The sequence below is a fragment of the Hemicordylus capensis genome, chromosome 17, assembly GCF_027244095.1.
Source record: "Hemicordylus capensis ecotype Gifberg chromosome 17, rHemCap1.1.pri, whole genome shotgun sequence".
Lineage (NCBI taxonomy): Eukaryota > Metazoa > Chordata > Lepidosauria > Squamata > Cordylidae > Hemicordylus > Hemicordylus capensis.
This window is the reverse complement of record NC_069673.1, coordinates 11,928,950-11,947,054: the sequence shown is the minus strand read 5'-3', so window position 1 is coordinate 11,947,054 and position 18,105 is coordinate 11,928,950. Positions and strand designations below refer to the sequence as shown.

Below are 18,105 nucleotides of genomic sequence, written 5' to 3'. Positions count from 1 at the left end.
TTGCAATCAGATGTCATCAGTTACCAGGAAACTTGGTCCTGTTGAGAAACCAGGAGATGCTGAACCCAGAAACACTTTCACGGCAACTCAACTGACCTGAGCTCTTTTTGCCAGCCAAAGTTTGACTACTGGGTGCCGCGGACACACCCGGTAAGGATGCAGACGTGGGCGGAGGCTGCATCTTAAGGGAACTTGTCAGGTGAGCCTAAAAACATTGAAGAAGAATTTATTTTATTTATTTATTGTTAGATTTTTACACCGCCGTACATTAAAACAATCTCAAGGCCGTTTACAAAACATTTAACACACTATAAACCCATAAAAACGATACAATAACAATTAAAATGGAATATAAAAATACAAATCTAATTAAAAGTTTAAAAAACCATTACAATATAACTATAAGATACAAAGCAGCAGCAAACACAAAACACTCATTTAAAGGCCTGGTTAAAAAGCCAAGATTTTACTTGCTTTCTAAAAACTGCGATGGAGACTGGGGAGCGGAGACCCCATTCCAAAGTCTGGGGGCCATGAATGAGAAGGCCCTGTCCGCGTACATGACAATGAGGGCGAGCCTCCCTCATTGTCGGCACACGGAGCAGGGCCCCCTCTGATGAGAGGCAAAAAACTCTCAGGGTGCAGGAGAGAAGACAATAAGCTGCCTGGAGCTGCCGAGGACAGAAAGAACTGGGGAAGAGTTACGCCCCTCGGGCTCGGGTAGGCGGGACTTCTTTTTTAGCCAATCATATTCTGTCTGGCCTTGGAGCTCCTGAGAGGGACAACCCAACGAGATGTCCCTGGCTGGCAGCAACCGAGAACAAAAAGACTCTGAATACAGAAATCTAGCATGCCAGGGAGAAGGCTGGGCTAGAACTTGCTCACTGAGCAAAGAGGCACCTTTTAAAAGTGGCGATACTCTTATATTTAGCAGGGGGAGAGCAACTGGCCCTATCCATTCCCAGCACAGCATCCCTCCAATGACTGTTGCTGCTGTCTGTCTTACGTTTCTTTTTAGATTGCAAGTCCTTTGGGGACAGGGAGCCATCTTTATTTTTTATACACCGCTTTGGGAACTTTTGTTGAAAAGCGGTATATAAATATCTATTGTTGTTGTTGTAATAGTGTTGAGCATAGAAAAGTCATCAAGATGCTTCCCAAAGGGATCGTATTCGAAAAAGAAACATAAGCCAGGCACCAGCAACTGGAGGGATGCTTTGCTGGGGTTGGATAGGAACAGTTGCTCTCCATAGGGAGCCTATGTTCCAAAAATGAACTCACACACACACACCCCTGCAATTGTTTTTCTGCAGTGCTGTTTGGCACTGCAAATCTTTCACACTTTCCTTTTGGCTACCGCCACAAAGCGCCTCCCCCGACAGCAGCACCTTGCCGCTTCTCTTCCTCCACCCAGCTCACTGCCCCACACTTCCCACCAACGCTGCCTTAGAGGTCACTTCTTCCAGGGGCAAGATCAGGCCTGCTCAACTTAGGCCCTCCAGCTGTTTTTGGACTACAATTCCCAGAATCCCCAGCCACACTGGCCAATAGCCAGGGATTATGGGAGTTGTGGGCCAACATCTGCAGGAGGGCCGAAGTGGAGCAGGCCCGGGCAAGATGAAGAGTCACTTATCCCCGCCTGAGCCAGGAAAAGCAGCCATTCCACTTCCTACTGGCGAGGGAGCTGGAAATGGAGGGATGCTTCCCACACAGGATCTATGCACACCCTTCATTTCTCAGCTGGCCCATGCAGCAGGAAGGGGGCAACTTCACAGGGTTGTTGTGAGGAGAAACTTAAGTATGTACTCCACCGCTCTGGACTCCTTGGAAGAAGAGCGGGGATATACACATGTAAAAATAAAATAAAATAGCAAAACACCTTGGATTCCACACTGCCTGTGCAGAACCACCATGTTCAGCACAGACCTGGCAAGCCTTTTAACCAGACATATGGCTTGCTCAGAGTACAGAACATGAGGTCATTCAGCAAAGGGGTGGCTCGCTGCCAGTGACAGTGGGGGGCGCGTATCCTTAGAACACATCTGCCCAATTACAGTTATGCCCATGTTCCCCCTGCTAAATGAGAGGTGTGCCTATTTGCTCCGCTAGCTTCCCCATAAGCATTTTCTACTCACAGGAAAAAATGTAACCATCACTGCCTTTATTTTTATGCATGATCCCTGAGAACCTGATTGGGATCGGCGGACCATAAAGCTCTCTTGAGCTCTAAAAATTGCTACAGAAATCAGTAACCAAATGCAAAATTGGAAGGCTAATACAGAACAATTACGAAACAAGACAGAGGATAAAAGGTTGGAAAACAGACTGCAAGGTGGCTCCAAAGGGCACCTTGCTCTCCAAGGTGCAGTAGTGCCCCGTCCAAGGCAGTAATGCTTAATCAATTAAAAACCTTTTGAAAGATTAGAGGCGCTCTCTTTCCTGACCTCTCACCCCACTATTAGCCAGGCAACACACTTTCGTGTGTGTGTGTGTGAGAGAAAGACAGACAGACACAGCATGAACATACACACGTTAATGTTGGGAGGAGATGCTGGTCTTGTGGTAGCAAGCATGACCTGTCCCCATAGCTAAGCAGGGTCTGCCCTGGTTGCCTATGAATAAGAGACTAGAAGTGTGAGCCACTGGAAGATCTTCCCCCTTAAGGGATGGAGCCGCTGCGGGAAGAGCATCTGAGGTTCCAAGTTCCCTCCCTGGCAGCATCTCCAAGATAGGGCTGAGAGAGATTCCTGCCTGCAACCTTGGAGAAGCCGCTGCCAGTCTGTGAAGACAATACTGAGCTAGACCGACCAATGGTCTGACTCAGTATATGGCAGTTTCCTATGTTCACATGTGTACATGCACCACTACACAAACCTGGCAGGCACCACGTTAGAGGAGATATTTCTTTGCTCTCTTCCAAATGGTAATGATACCTAAGACAGTGCCGGCTGTCACATGTGTGACACCATCTAATAAGCCATTCAGTTTTCTTCTAAGCTATGTTCCTCTGCAAAAATTGTGCAGTTTAAATTTATCAAAACAGTTAATCCACTGAGACTGAGCTAAATCTGGAAAGAATCTTGCTTCCTCCCCAGCATGGAAAGCTGCACAGAACCTCGTTTAAGCTCAAGAGACAAGAAAGGGCTGGAGATACCTGGCCGGCTTGATTCGTGGCGACGGTCGCCAACACCTGGTGCACGGCTTGAGCTGCGGAGTGAGGAACCGACGACCTGGAAGAGAGAGGTGGTGGGGAGAGTAGTGAGTACAGGAGGAGGCCTGGCTTACACAAACCCGGGTGGTGTAGTGCAGCCATCCCCACACTGGGCGGTGTGCGAGAGCGATTGCGATGCCCCAGGAAATGAAGGGGAGAGTCCATGAAGCTCACAGAGGCAGCCCCCAACGCTGCATCATTCACCGCTCTGGCTGTCCGCCTCCTCCCAATCAGCTGGGCTGTGGCCACTGGATCATTTGGTCCCTTACAGAGCCGAGCCAGTAGAATTACTCTTAAGTGCTTCGGTCAGGAGGCAAGCTCAGAACAGCGACACACAGACACATAAATAGGGGGAACCTCCTTAGCTGAGGAGCCACGCTAGAAGGAAGGGCTTTCAGTGTGGCCTCCACATTCACTCGGGGTGGGGGGAGCAGTTATCAGAAATCTGGGAAACACTGATGTGGGGCACAGAGACCAGTTCAAATCTCCACTCAGTCCTTAAGATTATGAGTGACTTTGAGCTTGGGAGTGGGATTTGGGGTCCAGAACCTGGTTTATTTTGGAAGTCTGGCTAGGATAAGCAGGATTGCTCAGTCTGGAAGTAACGAGTGATTCTGGCTTGTTCCTAATCCGATACAGAAACTCTTCCATATGTATGGAAGAGCGGGGAAGGATTGCGCACTCCCGTGGCTCAAAGACATCATGTGAAGTCAGAACAGAACAGGATAGGAGCACCTTTGTACTCACTCAGTCTGTGGCTGCTATCATTTATCGCTTAACAACCCACCCACCCAGCCTGACAAGCCCTACCAGAAGCAACAACATCGCCGCCTTCCTGCAAGCTGACAACCAGAAGAGGGCACTTGAGTGGAAAAGATTCACCCACCCGAGGACCGCCGAAATGGCAGGAGGCGAGGCATTATTCTTCAGCTCTCTCACGTTCACCACTTGAGGGACGTTCTTCAAAGTGGACTCCGTTAAGGACGCGCTCACCACTTTGGCATAAACACAGAAACAAAACACAAACTCACATCAGTGATGGGAAGCCTTCCTCTGAGCACACAGGGAATTAGAACATGTTTAACCCCGTCCTTGACAAATTTTCTTTGGATGTAGGAGCCAGGCCCAAAATTTAGAAGCCGGGCAATGGACCCTGGATAAAATTATCCCACTGCTAACTGAGCAAAGACACACCTTTCCAAGGGGCGGTTTCCTGATGTTTAGCAGGCGGTGAGCAATTGGCCCTATCCATTCCCGGTCACCTAATGGTGCAGCTGGGAAGTAAACTGCCTAGCAAGCCAGAGGTTGCCGGTTCGAATCCCCGCTGGTCTGTTTTCCAGACTATGGGAAACACCCATATCGGGCAGCAGCGATATAGGAAGATGCTGAAATGCATCATCATCTCATACTGCGCGGGAGATGGCAATGGTCAACCCCTCCTGTATTCTACCAAAAAAAACCCCACAGGGCTCTGTGGTTGGTGGAGTCGACACTGACTCAACGGCAAAACTTTATTCCCAGCACAGCAATCCCTCCAGTGGTTGGTATTGGTGTCTACCTTCGTTCCAGCCCCCACCCCCAAGTCCTTTTGGAATAGGGAGCCATCTTTATTTTTCTGTGTGAACCACTTTGAGAACATATGCTGAAAAGCAGTGTATAAATATTTGTCATAGCTCAGTAGTATTCCTGAATGCTTCTCCAGACAAGAACACGAACATGTCAGAAAAGGCTTCTAGCTTTAGGGTTCTCTCAACATGCTGATTTGCTATCTGGTAGGAAACTGGACGGAAGAGCATTCCATCACCTGAGCCCTGCATTCGCCAGCCAAGTGCCGTTTTACCTGGATTCTGGTTTGCCATCTGTCTCCTCAGAGCAGCTTCTGCTGCCGCCTGCGGGGCTGGGATGGTGATGGAGGGAGCAGGGGCACCATGTTTCACAGTCTTCGTGGCCAGCATTGTGCTGTCTGCCCCTTGAGGGAGGATTTTGGGTGTAGATACTGAAAAGAATAAAAGTTTCACCTCATTCAATTACTGTGAACAATGGAGGTACAGTATTATGATTTTGTCAAATGAAACCTTACACGACGCCAAGGATAGCATATCGGATTAGAACTGGGTTCTAATCAAATCATATCAGATTTGAGCCCAGGTTCAAATCCGTACTTGGCCACACCGTCACCCAGCCACTCACTCAGTCCAACCTGGCAGGGAAAGCCATACAAGGCATCTGGAGCCCCTTGGCGAAAAGGAAGCAAAGAAAGAAAGAGAAAGAAAAGAAGAAAAGAGAAAGAAAAGAAGAAAAGAGAAAGAAAAGAAGAAGAGAGAAAGAAAAGAAGAAGAAAAGAAAGAAGAAAAGAAGAAGAAAAGAGAAAGAAAAGAAGAAAAGAAGAAGAAAAGAGAAAGAAAAGAAGAAAAGAAGAAAAGAAGAAAAGAAGAAAAGAAAGAAGAAAAGAAGAAAAGAAGAAGAAAAGAAGAAAAGAAAAGAAGAAAAGAAGAAAAGAAGAAAAGAAAAAGAAAAGAAAAAAAAGAAGGCAGGCATTAAAAGGGGGGAGATATGCAGTAAAATGTCCCTGGTTTCATTTCAGCAATGATTTTTTAAAAGGATTTGTAGAAAGAGAAGAGTCAAATCAAGTATTGAGTATTCTCCAATGAGCTAGAAAATTAGTTATTTTCCAGCCTGCACTAACCAGCAGCATATCTAGAAAAAAGCTCCCTTTAATATACTAGATATGGGCTTGAATAAAAAAAGCTATTTTAGGTCCTTGCAAGGTCCAATGCATGCCCAGTGGAGATTCTGACTATCTTCCCCTTAGGCATCAGCCTCTCTCATCATGCTGTCAGGGGCTCTTGGAATCTTCTTTAATCTTACAAGTAGTCTGCTGCATGGCACAAAGGTTCCTGCTGTAGAACCGCAGGTCAAAATTGCTTTTGGGCACACAGAACAAACTTACATGGTTCTCTGGATCACTGCTATAGTTTGTGGGCACATATTTTTCTTAACTATTACCACCACCACCACAACCGCAGGCTTCCAAACAGAAAACAATTATTCCTTTAAGAAAACTTACAGTAATCACCCCACTATAGAATGAGAAAGGACCCATCTCTGTAACAATTCACTACAATTTCCATGTCTTTCCTCCAAAGATGTGTTAATCCAGTTAATGTATTCATTTTGGCTACTGAAAATGCCATCCTCGACCATTCCAAAATGTGTAGTGGTCTATGAGATTTCCAATATTTTACAATAATTCTTTGCAGCCACAAGCAAATTTTCAGTAAGAACTTCATGGTTACAGATTTCAGAGTTCTTTAAGAAATTCAGCATCACCACACACAAAAAACGCAGCTTAATCACATCCCCCTCCTCCTGCCTAGATCTAAGCTCACACATGATTAAAAAACAAACGGGAGCACACAGTTCGCGGAACTGGGTAGGATGCTTGTCCTACCCAGCTGATGGTCGTGTGAACTGCCTTGAAATGTCAGAGCCTAACCTGCCCTTCACAAAGTTGTTATAAGATGGAGAAAAGAGAGAAACACACACACAAAAACCTAAAGGATCTGAAGTAAGGAATAAAAAAACCACAATCTAGCAGATCCAATAAACATGACAAAATAAGGAATGAATATAAAATAAACTATATTGAAACTAAGGAACTCATCTGAACATGAGACAGTTATGGAAAACCAGCCTGATAGTCCAACATTAAAACAGAACAAATACATCGGGACTTCTTTCTCAATTCAACTCACTTAAAGTGCCCATTGGGATGTGGGGTTTGCCAACAGGTATTGGTTGCGGCATCAGACCAGGCTGAACAGAGGGGGTCCGGACGACAGGGGCATGGCGGGGCACGTGGATCGTGGCCATCTCCTCTTCCTCCTCCTCTTGGTCTGCAACTTGAATATTCTCATTCTCCAGGGACTGGGCAGCTGAAGACACAGAGCTGACCTCGTCCAGGTCTTCATCGTATCTCAAGGACAAGAAGGCCGACTGGGAGAGGCTGGCTGGAAAGATTTGGCAGCAGGTAGCCGGTGAGTCAAGCAAGAGACGGGCAGGGGCTGGAAAGCTGAAAGCTTTAGGGAGTTTCTGTGGCTCTGACTTGCCTATTTCATGCACCAAGGGTATGCACACGAGCAGCCCAGCCTGGGTTCGGCTACTTGTATGGAGTGCCAGGTTGAGCCTCAATCCCACCAACGCCCTCTCGAGTAGGTCAGGTTTTTTGTTTTTTTTACCCAACTGTTTACCTGGGTAGAAGGGTGCAAGGGCACCCACCTGCTCAGGTAAACGGGCGTGTGCGCACTTGGGCTCAAGTGCACACAGAATCAGGTGCCTAGAGTGCCTCGAGACAGAAGCTGTGCCTGTTCTGTGTGTGCATGCCATCCCCAAACAAGGAAAGAATGCTTTTTTTATTTTGGCATTCTTTATTCATAGGCATATCTAATTAATCAACAGATTCAATTGACTGTCCCCTGTTTCATTAGGGCTACTAAAGGGAAGGGCAAGGAACTTGTTGCGAACACACTTCTACTGAACCCTGAAACCAATTTCAAAGTCATCTGACGTCCTGGGTTACCTGGAGCAGTGGACCTTGGCAGCACCTTCCTCTTAGACAGGTAATTCCTGAGTTGAGCCTGCTTCACAGGGGACAATTTAGCTGGTAAAGAAAAAGAAAAATGACCCAAGCAATAATTATTATTATTTATCTAGGACAGACATTCATCCTGGAGAGAATCGATGTGGTCGCTAAGAGTCAACACCGACTTATTGGCACTTAATCAATCAATCATGGCTGAGAGGAGAGCTGGTCTTGTGGTAGCTGGTGCCCCATTCCCCTGCCCCCTGGGGCGAGGGCTTCAGCTTGCCCCCTGAACACAGAAGTCAACATGCTTGCTGCCAACTGGCTCACTGAGGACACTTGGCCTCTGCGGATGCAGGACCGTCACTCCTCCTCCCTTCCTGAACTCCTTCACAGGGTTTCCCAGCCACCTGGCCCAGATGCTGGGGCATCTATTGGCTTGACATTTGGGACCTTCTGTTATTACCCCCGTGCAAGAAAACCACCACCACCCCACGGAATTACCAGCTGCTTTGGGCATGGCCTTGGGGCAAGACTCCAGAGTTGTTTTCGTCAAGGCATTGCTCAGGCTCTCCAGCTCGCTGTCAAGACTGAGTCGGTCAGCGGGAAGTTGAAAGAGAAGAGGGGAAAAAAATCCATATTAGTATAATCATCTGTAGCATTTTCCCTAAAGGCTCAGAGGACCTCATACGCATCCAGTGACCCATCTAACCACCCTGCAACATGCACTAGGACCAGTGTTTCCTCTAACAGGGAATTCCAGATGTTGTTGACTACAACTCCCAGCATCCCAAACTGCAATAGCCTTTGCCTGGGGATTATGGGAGTCATAGCCAACAACATCTGGGAATCCCTGTTAGAGGGAATACTGACTAGGACTTTTATCCCTGTGGTAAAGCTGGTGAGCTGAGGCAGAGAAGAAATGGCTGATTTGAGTGGGAGGATTTCAGCTCATAGCTCACTCTTTTACCCATGACAGTAGCTCTCAATTCTGCGTAAACATTTGTATGTCAATGAAAGAAGTTACTCCCAAGAAAAAATGTCTACTGGACATTTCCTTGGGGACAACTGATAGCAGGATTAGTCAACTAGTCTGTGTGATCTACCAACTGGATGCTGCATGTCCATTGGAGGAACGGGACTTTCCTAGTTCCCCCCTGCTACAGTCCCTTGTGCTCATCATCTAGCTGTCATTTAAGTCTCAAGGTTCAGATGTCAGATGAAGTACATCCCCAGGTACTGAAGGAACTTGCAGATTAATCTCAGAACCAATGACTGTAATCTTTGAGAACTTCTGACAACTTCTAGAACTTCTAGTCTCCTCCAGAAGACTAGAAACAAGCACATGTTGTCTTTAACTTCACGGGGAGATACCTGGCAAGATGCTAGAACAGATTTTTAAGCAGTCACATCAGACTACTTTCAACTTTTTCTTGCTTTCGGGTGGTTTTTTTTGGGGGGGGGGTGGCAGAGTTACCAGTCCAGTAGGTCACAGCAATGCTATGGACATAGTGTGTCTTGATGACAGTAAACCATTTGACGCATGGCAAATATTTATATACCACCTTTCAACAAACGTTCCCAAAGTGGTTCACATAGAGAAACAAAAATAAAGAAGTGGAAACAAAGTTTCCCACAATAGCCTTGTTGACAAGTTGGCAAAATGTGAGCTAGATGATACTGTTTGGTGGATTCGCAGCTCGTCCTAAAGGGAGGGATTGAGAGCCACAGGCCTCTTTCCTGGGCCCTGTGCTGTTCAACATGATTTGGAGGAGAAAACAGAGGGGATGCTTATCAGATCTGCAGGCGACACAAAGCCAAGGCAGGAGTGGGGGGAAAGGTGAGACAGAGTCCAGATCCAGATCTGGCCAGGCTGAAATATTGGGCCAAAACCAACCAGATGACGTTCAACAGAGACAAATGTAATGTCCTGCATTTGGGTGTTAAAAAAAAAAAAAAGTGCAAACATGGGATGGAGGAGACCTGGCTTGGCAGCAGGACGTGTGAAAGGCACCCAGGTGTCTGTCTTCGTGACCAAGAAGTTGAACATAAACTAGCAGCCTGATGCAGCTGCTAAAAAAAGTGAATGCTATCTTCAACTGCATTAACAGAGGCAGAGTCCAGATCACAAGTGGTAGTCATTCCACTCTGTACTGCTCTGATCAGACCTCACATGGAATGCAATGTCCAGTTCTGGGCCCCACATTTTAAGGAGGATGTTGATAAACTAGAATGGATTCAGAGGAGGGCAACCAAGATGGCGAGGGGTCTGGAAACCAAATCTTATGAGCAGGGTTGCAATCTTCTGCAGATGTTGGTCTGCATCCCCCATCATCCCTCACTACTGACCATTATGGATGGGGATGATGGGAGTTGTAGTCCAATAACCGCTGGAGGGCCGAAGTTGTGCAGCCAGGCTTATGAGGAACAACTGAACGTGCAGGGTATTGTTTAGCCTAGAAGATAAGCAGGGATATATCTGAAGGGCCGCCACAGAGAAGGAGTGGACTTCTTCTAAGGGCAGGATGAGATCCAATGGGTTGAAATTACAAGGAAGCCGATTGGGCTAGACATTAAAGACTCCCCTAACCAGAAGAGCAGTTTGGCAATTGAACCGCCTGCTTCATGCAGTGGTGGGTTCTCTTCCCTGGAGCTATTCAAACCGAGGCTGGGCAGGCATCTGTCAGGCTCACAGTTTTATCGTTGTGAGCCACCCCGAGTAGTAGTATCCTGGAGGGGCGGGGTATAAATATTTTAAATAAATAATAATAAACGCTGAAGCAGGGTATTGGGCTAAGAGGCCACCAAGGTTGAAACATTAGGCCTTTCCAACTCTACGAATCGGTTATTCAGATCTAATGCTTGTCAGAATTCTTGAGTAACACACACTTTTGGACACTGCTGTGGGAAGAGGAGTCACTGGACAGGCTCCACTGAGACGTCCGGTTGTACAGGTGAAGCTGCTGCAAGCTGTCCACCAAGTTTTTCAGGCGCTTCCTCTGCTGATTGATGATCTCTCGATTATTCGTGAGGGTGTTGAACAGAGTCTCACGCTCAGGCACCATTAAGCGTCTGTTAAAAAAAAAAGCAAACCAGGGGATTAAAAAAATAATAATAATCAGGGGAATTACAGAAGTTAGATTTCGAGGGTGGGAGTGCCAAGGAGAAGGGGACAGCAAGCAACGGAGAGGTCTCTGCATCTTCAGTTATATGCACTTGGGTTTTTTCCCTCCCGTTATAGATAATCCCTAGTTATCAGCCAGTAAGATGGGCTAGTAGAGAGTAGCAGAGTGTGACCCTGGCTGTTATGCCTTGCTTGTGATTTCACAGGGCTCGTGGGGTAGCTACTGCAGACGCAGAACAGTGGACTAAAAGAGCGTTTCGTTCAACCCAGCCAGCCAATTATTGTGTTCTTATAACGAGATTACATAGACAGGCTGGTAGGCGGTAGCTGTCTTTGTCCAAGATGCTGGGGATGGGGTAGGGCTATTGCCGTCACACCTGCATGAGAGCTCTGAGAGGCTTCTGGCTGGTTGCTGTAGGGAAAAGGATGCTAAACTAGAGGGACCTTTGGTCTAGTCCAGGGCTTGACAAATCCCAGGCACCAGGGAGCTACAGTGCCTAGAAATTAACAGTGGTGCTTAAACACTAGAAAATTCAGAGGCAGTGTTGTTGTTGTTACATTTATATCCCGCTCTTCCTCCAAGGAGCCCAAAGCAGTGTACTACATACTTGAGTTTCTCTTTCACAACAACCCTGTGAAGTAGGTTAGGCTGAGAGAGAAGTGACTGGCCCAGAGTCACCTAGCTAGTTTTATGGCTGAATGGAGATTTGAACTCGGGTCTCCCCGGTCCTAGTCCAGCACTCTAACCACTACACCACGCTGGCTAATATAACCTTTATTGGTCCCAGCCAGCCCCATTTCTGTTCTTTGTTACTTGTAAAGGGGACAAAAAGAGAAGCCCATTTACCCCCCACTCAACAATGTTCATCATTAAATCATTTTATGGAAGACATTGACACACTTTGATATTTGACCAGCAGCAGCTAAAATGACATTTTAAAACTTTGTAAATGACAGGAAGATTTGAAGGGGTTTGAGGCCTGTTAACTCCCTAGAACAGATTTCTTGTTAGGTCAATGTGGCTCACTTTTGCTTCTTTTGCTGTTCTAGATGCCTGTCCCATTCCAAATCCAGAACGTCGTTCACATCCTGAACAGCAAATTTCACGTACTGGTGTAAGCGGCGAATTTCCTGCCCAAAGGAAAAGAGAGTCATCTTATAAACAGGACACTCAAAGTTCAAGTTTCAGAAGTTATGAAGACTGTTAAGGATGTTGAAGCCTAAGATATCACTGGCGGCAACCAAGTCCAGGTCTTTCTTGGTGGTGAGGGCCACACCTCCAGAACATTCTACCCAGAGAAAGTCACCTGGTCAGCTCCCAATCATCATTCTGAAAGATGGCGCAGGGGGAACTTTTTATCATCTCTGCTGAGAGTAATCTGTGAAATATGTTTTTTAATGATAGGATATTTTAGAAGCCCTTGCCTGATCATCTGGAGGCAATTCTCAATTTGCCCCAGGAGACCAGGTTGAGTTGCTTCAACAACTTTTGCTGGGAAGTACGACAAATCCCAAAAGGGATAAATTGCCTACAACTTGTGATTGAGCTTTTCAGCCCAGGGTTTAAAATGATAGTTCTAGAGATAACAGAAGCTGCTGATCAAGCACTCCTGCCGAAATGCTGTGTTAAGGTGCTCATATCTGAACAAGAGAGGTACAAAGATCTGTAAATCCAACCCAGAGGACTAATGCTCTCTCAGGCAGTCAACCTGTGTCTGGGTTGCACCACTTCAGACTGCAGGTTCACATGACTGATTTCTCTACATACAAAGAACCAGAAAATCCATGCATGCAGAAAGCTAACGTGCTGAGAAGGATTCTAGCCTAGCCTTTTACCCTACCTACCTGTAAAAAAAAAAAAAAAAAAGTGGAGTTACATTCTGCAAAGTAACGACCTACAACTTGAAGCCATACAGTCCAAACACAGATTTATCATCTTAGTGAAAACCAAATCACAAATGCAACCGGGATTAACATATATGCTGAAATTAACCCAAGCTTTTTAGCAGATGAGCATGGATTTAGGGAGGGGCTGAAGAGAGGAATTTCGTTACATTTAACTAATTTGCTAAGCAGCCCAGAGAGCTAGGAACATAGGAACAGAGGAAGCTGCCATATACTGAGTCAAACCATTGGTCTATCTAGCTCAGTATTGTCTTCACAAACTGGTAGCGACTTTGGTTCTCCAAACTTTGGTTCTCCAAAGTTGCAGGCAGGAATCTCTCTCAGCCCTACCTTGGAGAAGCCAGGGAGGGAACTTGAAACCTTCTGCTCTTCCCAGAGCGGCTTCATCCCCTGAGGGGAATATCTTGCAGTGCTCACACATCGTCTCCCATTCAGATGCAACCAGGGCAGACCCTGCTTAGCTATGGGGACAAGTCATGCTGGCTACCACAAGACCAGCTCTCCTCTCTTGATATCACTTTGTGATATTTTAGTTGGCCCTAATAAAAAAAGCACCAACTAATTTGGACAGCACCAGGGATCTGCTGGAGCGCCCTCTCTCCTCCCAAGCAGGGATTGGTGCTTGACCCACTGAGCTGAGGCCCCTCTGCCAGGAGAGCTTGCCCATACCTGCAGCTGAGCTTGGCTCTTGGGGTCTAAAGGCTTCTTATAGAGCAGATGCAAGTACTCAGAGTTGTGTGCTCGCTCGTCCTTCTCTCTTGCGTCTTCCAGCCCAGCAAATCCTTCCAGCAGGTTTGTCTTCAGAAGGCTGATGTCTCCATGAAGGGACTACATGGAAGAGACAGAAGGCAAGAGAGACCCAGCAGAAGATGGTGAAACTCTTGGTCACAAGCTTTGCGGAGCAGTGTTAACGACCACATTTTAAGCTGAGCTCTGCACAAAACCCTTGTACCTCGGTTGTCTCTTTGATCTCCAAGAGGAAGGTGTGAAGATCATTTGACTCCATCTTCAACATCTTCTTCTCCTCATCAGTGCCCACTTGGAAGGAATCCTTGGCTGTCCTGCCTTTCAGCTCTTCCATCTCCTTCTGGAAATGGGCAATCTGCAGACCCACACATCAAAGGTTTGACTAACTGAAATAGTTAATTGCATGCCACTGCACCACGCTGGCTGTCTTGGAAGGCATGACCTTCCAAGGTTTTTAAATTGTTTAAGTAATTTAATTGGTTTTAAACTGTGTTAAAATTCTTTTCACATTGTTTTAAGGAGTGTGTTTCAAATGATGTTTGTTTTTATGTTCTTTAACCTCGTTGTACACGGCCCAGAGCCTCGGGATGGGGCAGTTTATAAATGTAATAAATAATAAATACTGAGGCACAATGGGCAGACTCCTCTGAGGGCAAGTAATTCTGCCCCATCACTGTACCGGAAGCAGTTAACACAATCCAATCACACCCGATGTAGAGAGGTGGCTGAATTACTCACCCAGATTGCAAGGAAGAAAACCAGAACAGTGAGCCACGCAGAAATGCAGCAGGCATTATCCTCTGTGGTGGGGAGCTGTGGGCTCACAGGTGTTTTTTAATGCCCCCCCTTAACCAAGTACCTTAGCATGCATCCCCTCATGGCAAACCAGGGGGGGGATTTCTGCAAAACACACCGTTTTCCATCAACCTCTTCTAAAGCACGATGAAGTTCCTCACCTCCTCCCTTATTCCTGCGATGACAGGATCCGAATCCTTCCACTGATGAAGTTGCTTCTCCATTCCAGCACTGGGCATTGGTGCCCGGCCCTATTAATTACAACGCTTAGAATGTAAAGGCAGCACAATTTCAGTGCAAGTGTCAGACATCCTGGGGGGAATCATGAAGTCGGAGAAACCACCACCACCACCACCATGGAGAGAGAAGATCCTCTGCATCTCTTTCACAGTACTAGAACTCAAGAGTTGCCCAATGAAACTGATTGGCAGGAGATTTAGGACAGACCAAAAAACCCCACCTCTTCACACAGGAACCTGTCGTATGTTGAAGCAGACCCTTGCGGCTATGGGGCTCGGTACCATCTACACTGACTGGCAGTGGCTCTCCAAGGATTTGGGCAGGAGTCTCTCTCAGCCCTACCTGGAGATGCTGCCAGGATTGAACCTGGGACGTTCTGCATGCAAAGCAGATGCTCTACCACTGAACTTGGAGAACTTCTATTATTATATAGCCACGAGCTTAGGTGGCTTGAAAAAGGGAATTAAACAAACTCATGGAGGAGCCTTGCCTTGTACTGAATCTGGCACGATGCTTCTAGTCAAGTTCAGAAAAATCCAGTTTACCACCTGGGAAAACCTTGTTTGTTACCTGGGAAGAGCTTGCTTTTGACACAGGCAGCGAAATTTTGGCTGTCTTCTGGAGCACAGAAGCCGGGGGAGCACTCTGAGCAGGGCGCACCACTGCAGTCCAAAAAGAAACAATGAATTCAGCAGTTGCACAATGTGATAAGAGGGTTAAGTGCTAGAGAGCCTTTCTGCTCCGCAAACACAGCAGAAACACTGAGGAACAAATTTAACACTGAAGCAACAGAAATTTACGAAAACGTAATGCTTGCGGGGAAGGTTCTTTCTTGTTGGTGGAATGGAGGCCATCCAAGACCCTTTCGATCTCCTCCCACTTGCTCTAGAGCAGTGCTCTCCACCATTTTCCAAATGACCGCGACTTTGGCAAGAAAACAAAAAACAAAGAATGCCTCCAGTGTGAGAGGAATTTCCTAGTGTGCTGACTTCCTCACAGCACTGTGAGGGAGGAGGCCATGGTCAGCCCCTCTTGTATTCTACCAAAGACAATGGCAGGGCTCTGTGGTCACCAGGAGTTGACACCAACGTGACGGCACACTTTACCTTTCACCCGTGACCCCTGCAGGTGTCAGCAGCTACTCCTGGGTGCCGCCCTTTATGCAAATGGTCACGGCTGGCAGAGCTTTTTTAAAACAGCCCCCTGGTTAGTTTGGTGCTTGGAACACATTGGGGTGGAGATCAATATTGTTGGCATCAAAGATCTCTGTTAAGAGGAACGGGGTCCTATCCAGCCCCAGCACCCCCTTAGAAGTTGGGAAGTGTAGAACTCTACGGGGAAAAGCCCTGGGAAGGACTATACTTCCCCGTGCGCAATGTTTACCTTCCAAGATGGTGCTGAGACTCGAGAGGCTCCGTTGGCCTTTAAAGGAGCCCCACCAGCGCTGGGGAAAGCGTCACACTGCACAGTGGGTACATGGTGCCAGGGGAGCTGTACGGAGGTTTTGGCTTCAGCCAAAGCTTTGCACAAGCCCAACGAACAACGAGCCAGGGAGATGCACTGAGGGTCCACGGAAGTCACCACTGGCTCCAGAGCCTTGAACCCTGCCTTGCACACATATATTGACAAGATCATGTCAACGCGAGGCTGCTGGCACTCCAGAGCCCCAGCATGAAGGAAGCCAAACCAGCCGCCAAAGCGGTGGACTCAGAGGACTGTCCAAGGGGCGGGGAGGAGTGCGGAGCAGCCTTGTGGGAGGATGGAGAATTCATGGTCAGAATCTGTGGCCAGCAAGCTGTTGGGAGCTCTTTAAACCAGAGACCCGCCATTGAAATGCTACATAAATGATTACAGGTGAAACTCGGAAAATTAGAATATCGTGCAAAAGTCCATTAATTTCAGTAATGCAAATTAAAAGGTGAAACTGATATATGAGACAGACGCATTACATGCAAAGCGAGAGAAGTCAAGCCTTAATTTGTTATCATTGTGATGATCATGGCGTACAGCTCATGAAAACCCCAAATCCACAATCTCAGAAAATTAGAATATTACATGGAACCAAGAAGACAAGGATTGTAGAATAGAACAATATCGGACCTCTGAAAAGTATACAGTGTACTGTGCTTGATTGGCCAGCAAACTCGCCTGACCTGACCCCATAGAGAATCTATGGGGCACTGCCAAGAGAAGGATGAGAGACATGAGACCAAACAATGCAGAAGAGCTGAAGGCCGCTAATGAAGCATCCTGGTCTTCCATAATACCTCATCAGTGCCACAGGCTGATAGCATCCATGCCACGCCGCATTGAGGCAGTAATTGCTGCAAAAGGGGCCCAGACCAAGTACTGAATACATATGCATGCTTATACTTTTCAGAGGTCCGATATTGTTCTATTCTACAATCCTTGTCTTCTTGGTTCCATGTAATATTCTAATTTTCTGGGATTGTGGATTTGGGGTTTTCATGAGCTGTACGCCATGATCATCACAATGATAACAAATTAAGGCTTGACTTCTCTCGCTTTGCATGTAATGCGTCTGTCTCATATATCAGTTTCACCTTTTAATTTGCATTACTGAAATTAACGGACTTTTGCACGATATTCTAATTTTCCGAGTTTCACCTGTATAAGTGATTATAAGCACCACTTGATTTGGGATCACCTTTGATGGCCGGGGCCAAGAAGACGGGGGCAACTTCCAACTTGAGTACAATTGATCATCATCTTCACCGCCATCGCATCATCATCAATGCGTCAGATCAACAAACCCACAAGAGACAAGTCCCTGCCCTGAGGAGTTCACAGTCCAACTCTGGACAGCAGACAAGGCAGGAGATAAAAGGGAAGGAACCATACTTGCTGAGGACACTGGGGTCGAAGCCTTTATCGGCGCGACGGGAGAAGCAGAGATCGGAGCGGGCGCCACGGGAGCAGGCTTCACAGTGGATGCAAAGGAGAAGACGGCGGAACCGTGACCACTGCTAGCAGCAGGCACAGAAGACTCCACAGCAGTGAACCTGGCGGGGGGGGGGGGGGGAATAGCAAGTTAATAAATAATCATCATCATCATGTTACACTCTCCACTGAAGGAGCCGGTTTGCAGTTTGGAGATTTTCCTGTGTCCAGCTGGCCTTGATGGCACTGAGTGCCCTACACCAGAAGCAATTCCGGAACAGAGGTAGCCTGGCCACCGTTAGCCACACTTCCAGGATCGACTACTGATAACGCATTGTGCAAGGGGCTGCTGTTAAAGCCTGGAAAACGACAGACCGTCCAAAATACAGCTGTAAGCCTGCTAACTGGGACCAAATGTTGGGAGCATCTCTCGCCAGGTCTTTTTGCAAGTCACGAGCTCCTGGTCTGTCGCCAAGCACGACGCTGGTACTACCCTTCAACGCTTGGCACCTGGGTGACCTGTGTTTTTCCTGATCATATGAGTAAACTGCCCTGGTTGGTTTGTTGCCATTTTAAGTTAGCATAAACATCTCCTAAACA

At 47.0% G+C, this 18,105-nt stretch overlaps 1 protein-coding gene across 2 annotated transcripts in view; it reads right to left on the bottom strand.

Annotated features, from left to right (window-relative positions):
* NUP214 (nucleoporin 214) overlaps positions 1-18,105 on the bottom strand; it is a 60,020-nt gene that overhangs the window by 27,186 nt on the left and 14,729 nt on the right. For both annotated transcript variants that reach the window (XM_053282155.1, XM_053282156.1), the window contains exons 13-26: positions 17,467-17,627; positions 15,175-15,266; positions 14,526-14,615; positions 13,775-13,924; positions 13,492-13,650; positions 11,945-12,048; positions 10,683-10,865; positions 8,298-8,383; positions 7,791-7,871; positions 6,967-7,221; positions 5,052-5,207; positions 4,098-4,206; positions 3,155-3,230; positions 97-205 (exon numbers count right to left, since the gene is read on the bottom strand). In XM_053282155.1, coding sequence (XP_053138130.1) covers positions 97-205; positions 3,155-3,230; positions 4,098-4,206; positions 5,052-5,207; positions 6,967-7,221; positions 7,791-7,871; positions 8,298-8,383; positions 10,683-10,865; positions 11,945-12,048; positions 13,492-13,650; positions 13,775-13,924; positions 14,526-14,615; positions 15,175-15,266; positions 17,467-17,627 — 1,811 coding nt within the window. The remainder of the gene's footprint in view (positions 1-96; positions 206-3,154; positions 3,231-4,097; positions 4,207-5,051; positions 5,208-6,966; positions 7,222-7,790; positions 7,872-8,297; positions 8,384-10,682; positions 10,866-11,944; positions 12,049-13,491; positions 13,651-13,774; positions 13,925-14,525; positions 14,616-15,174; positions 15,267-17,466; positions 17,628-18,105) is intronic.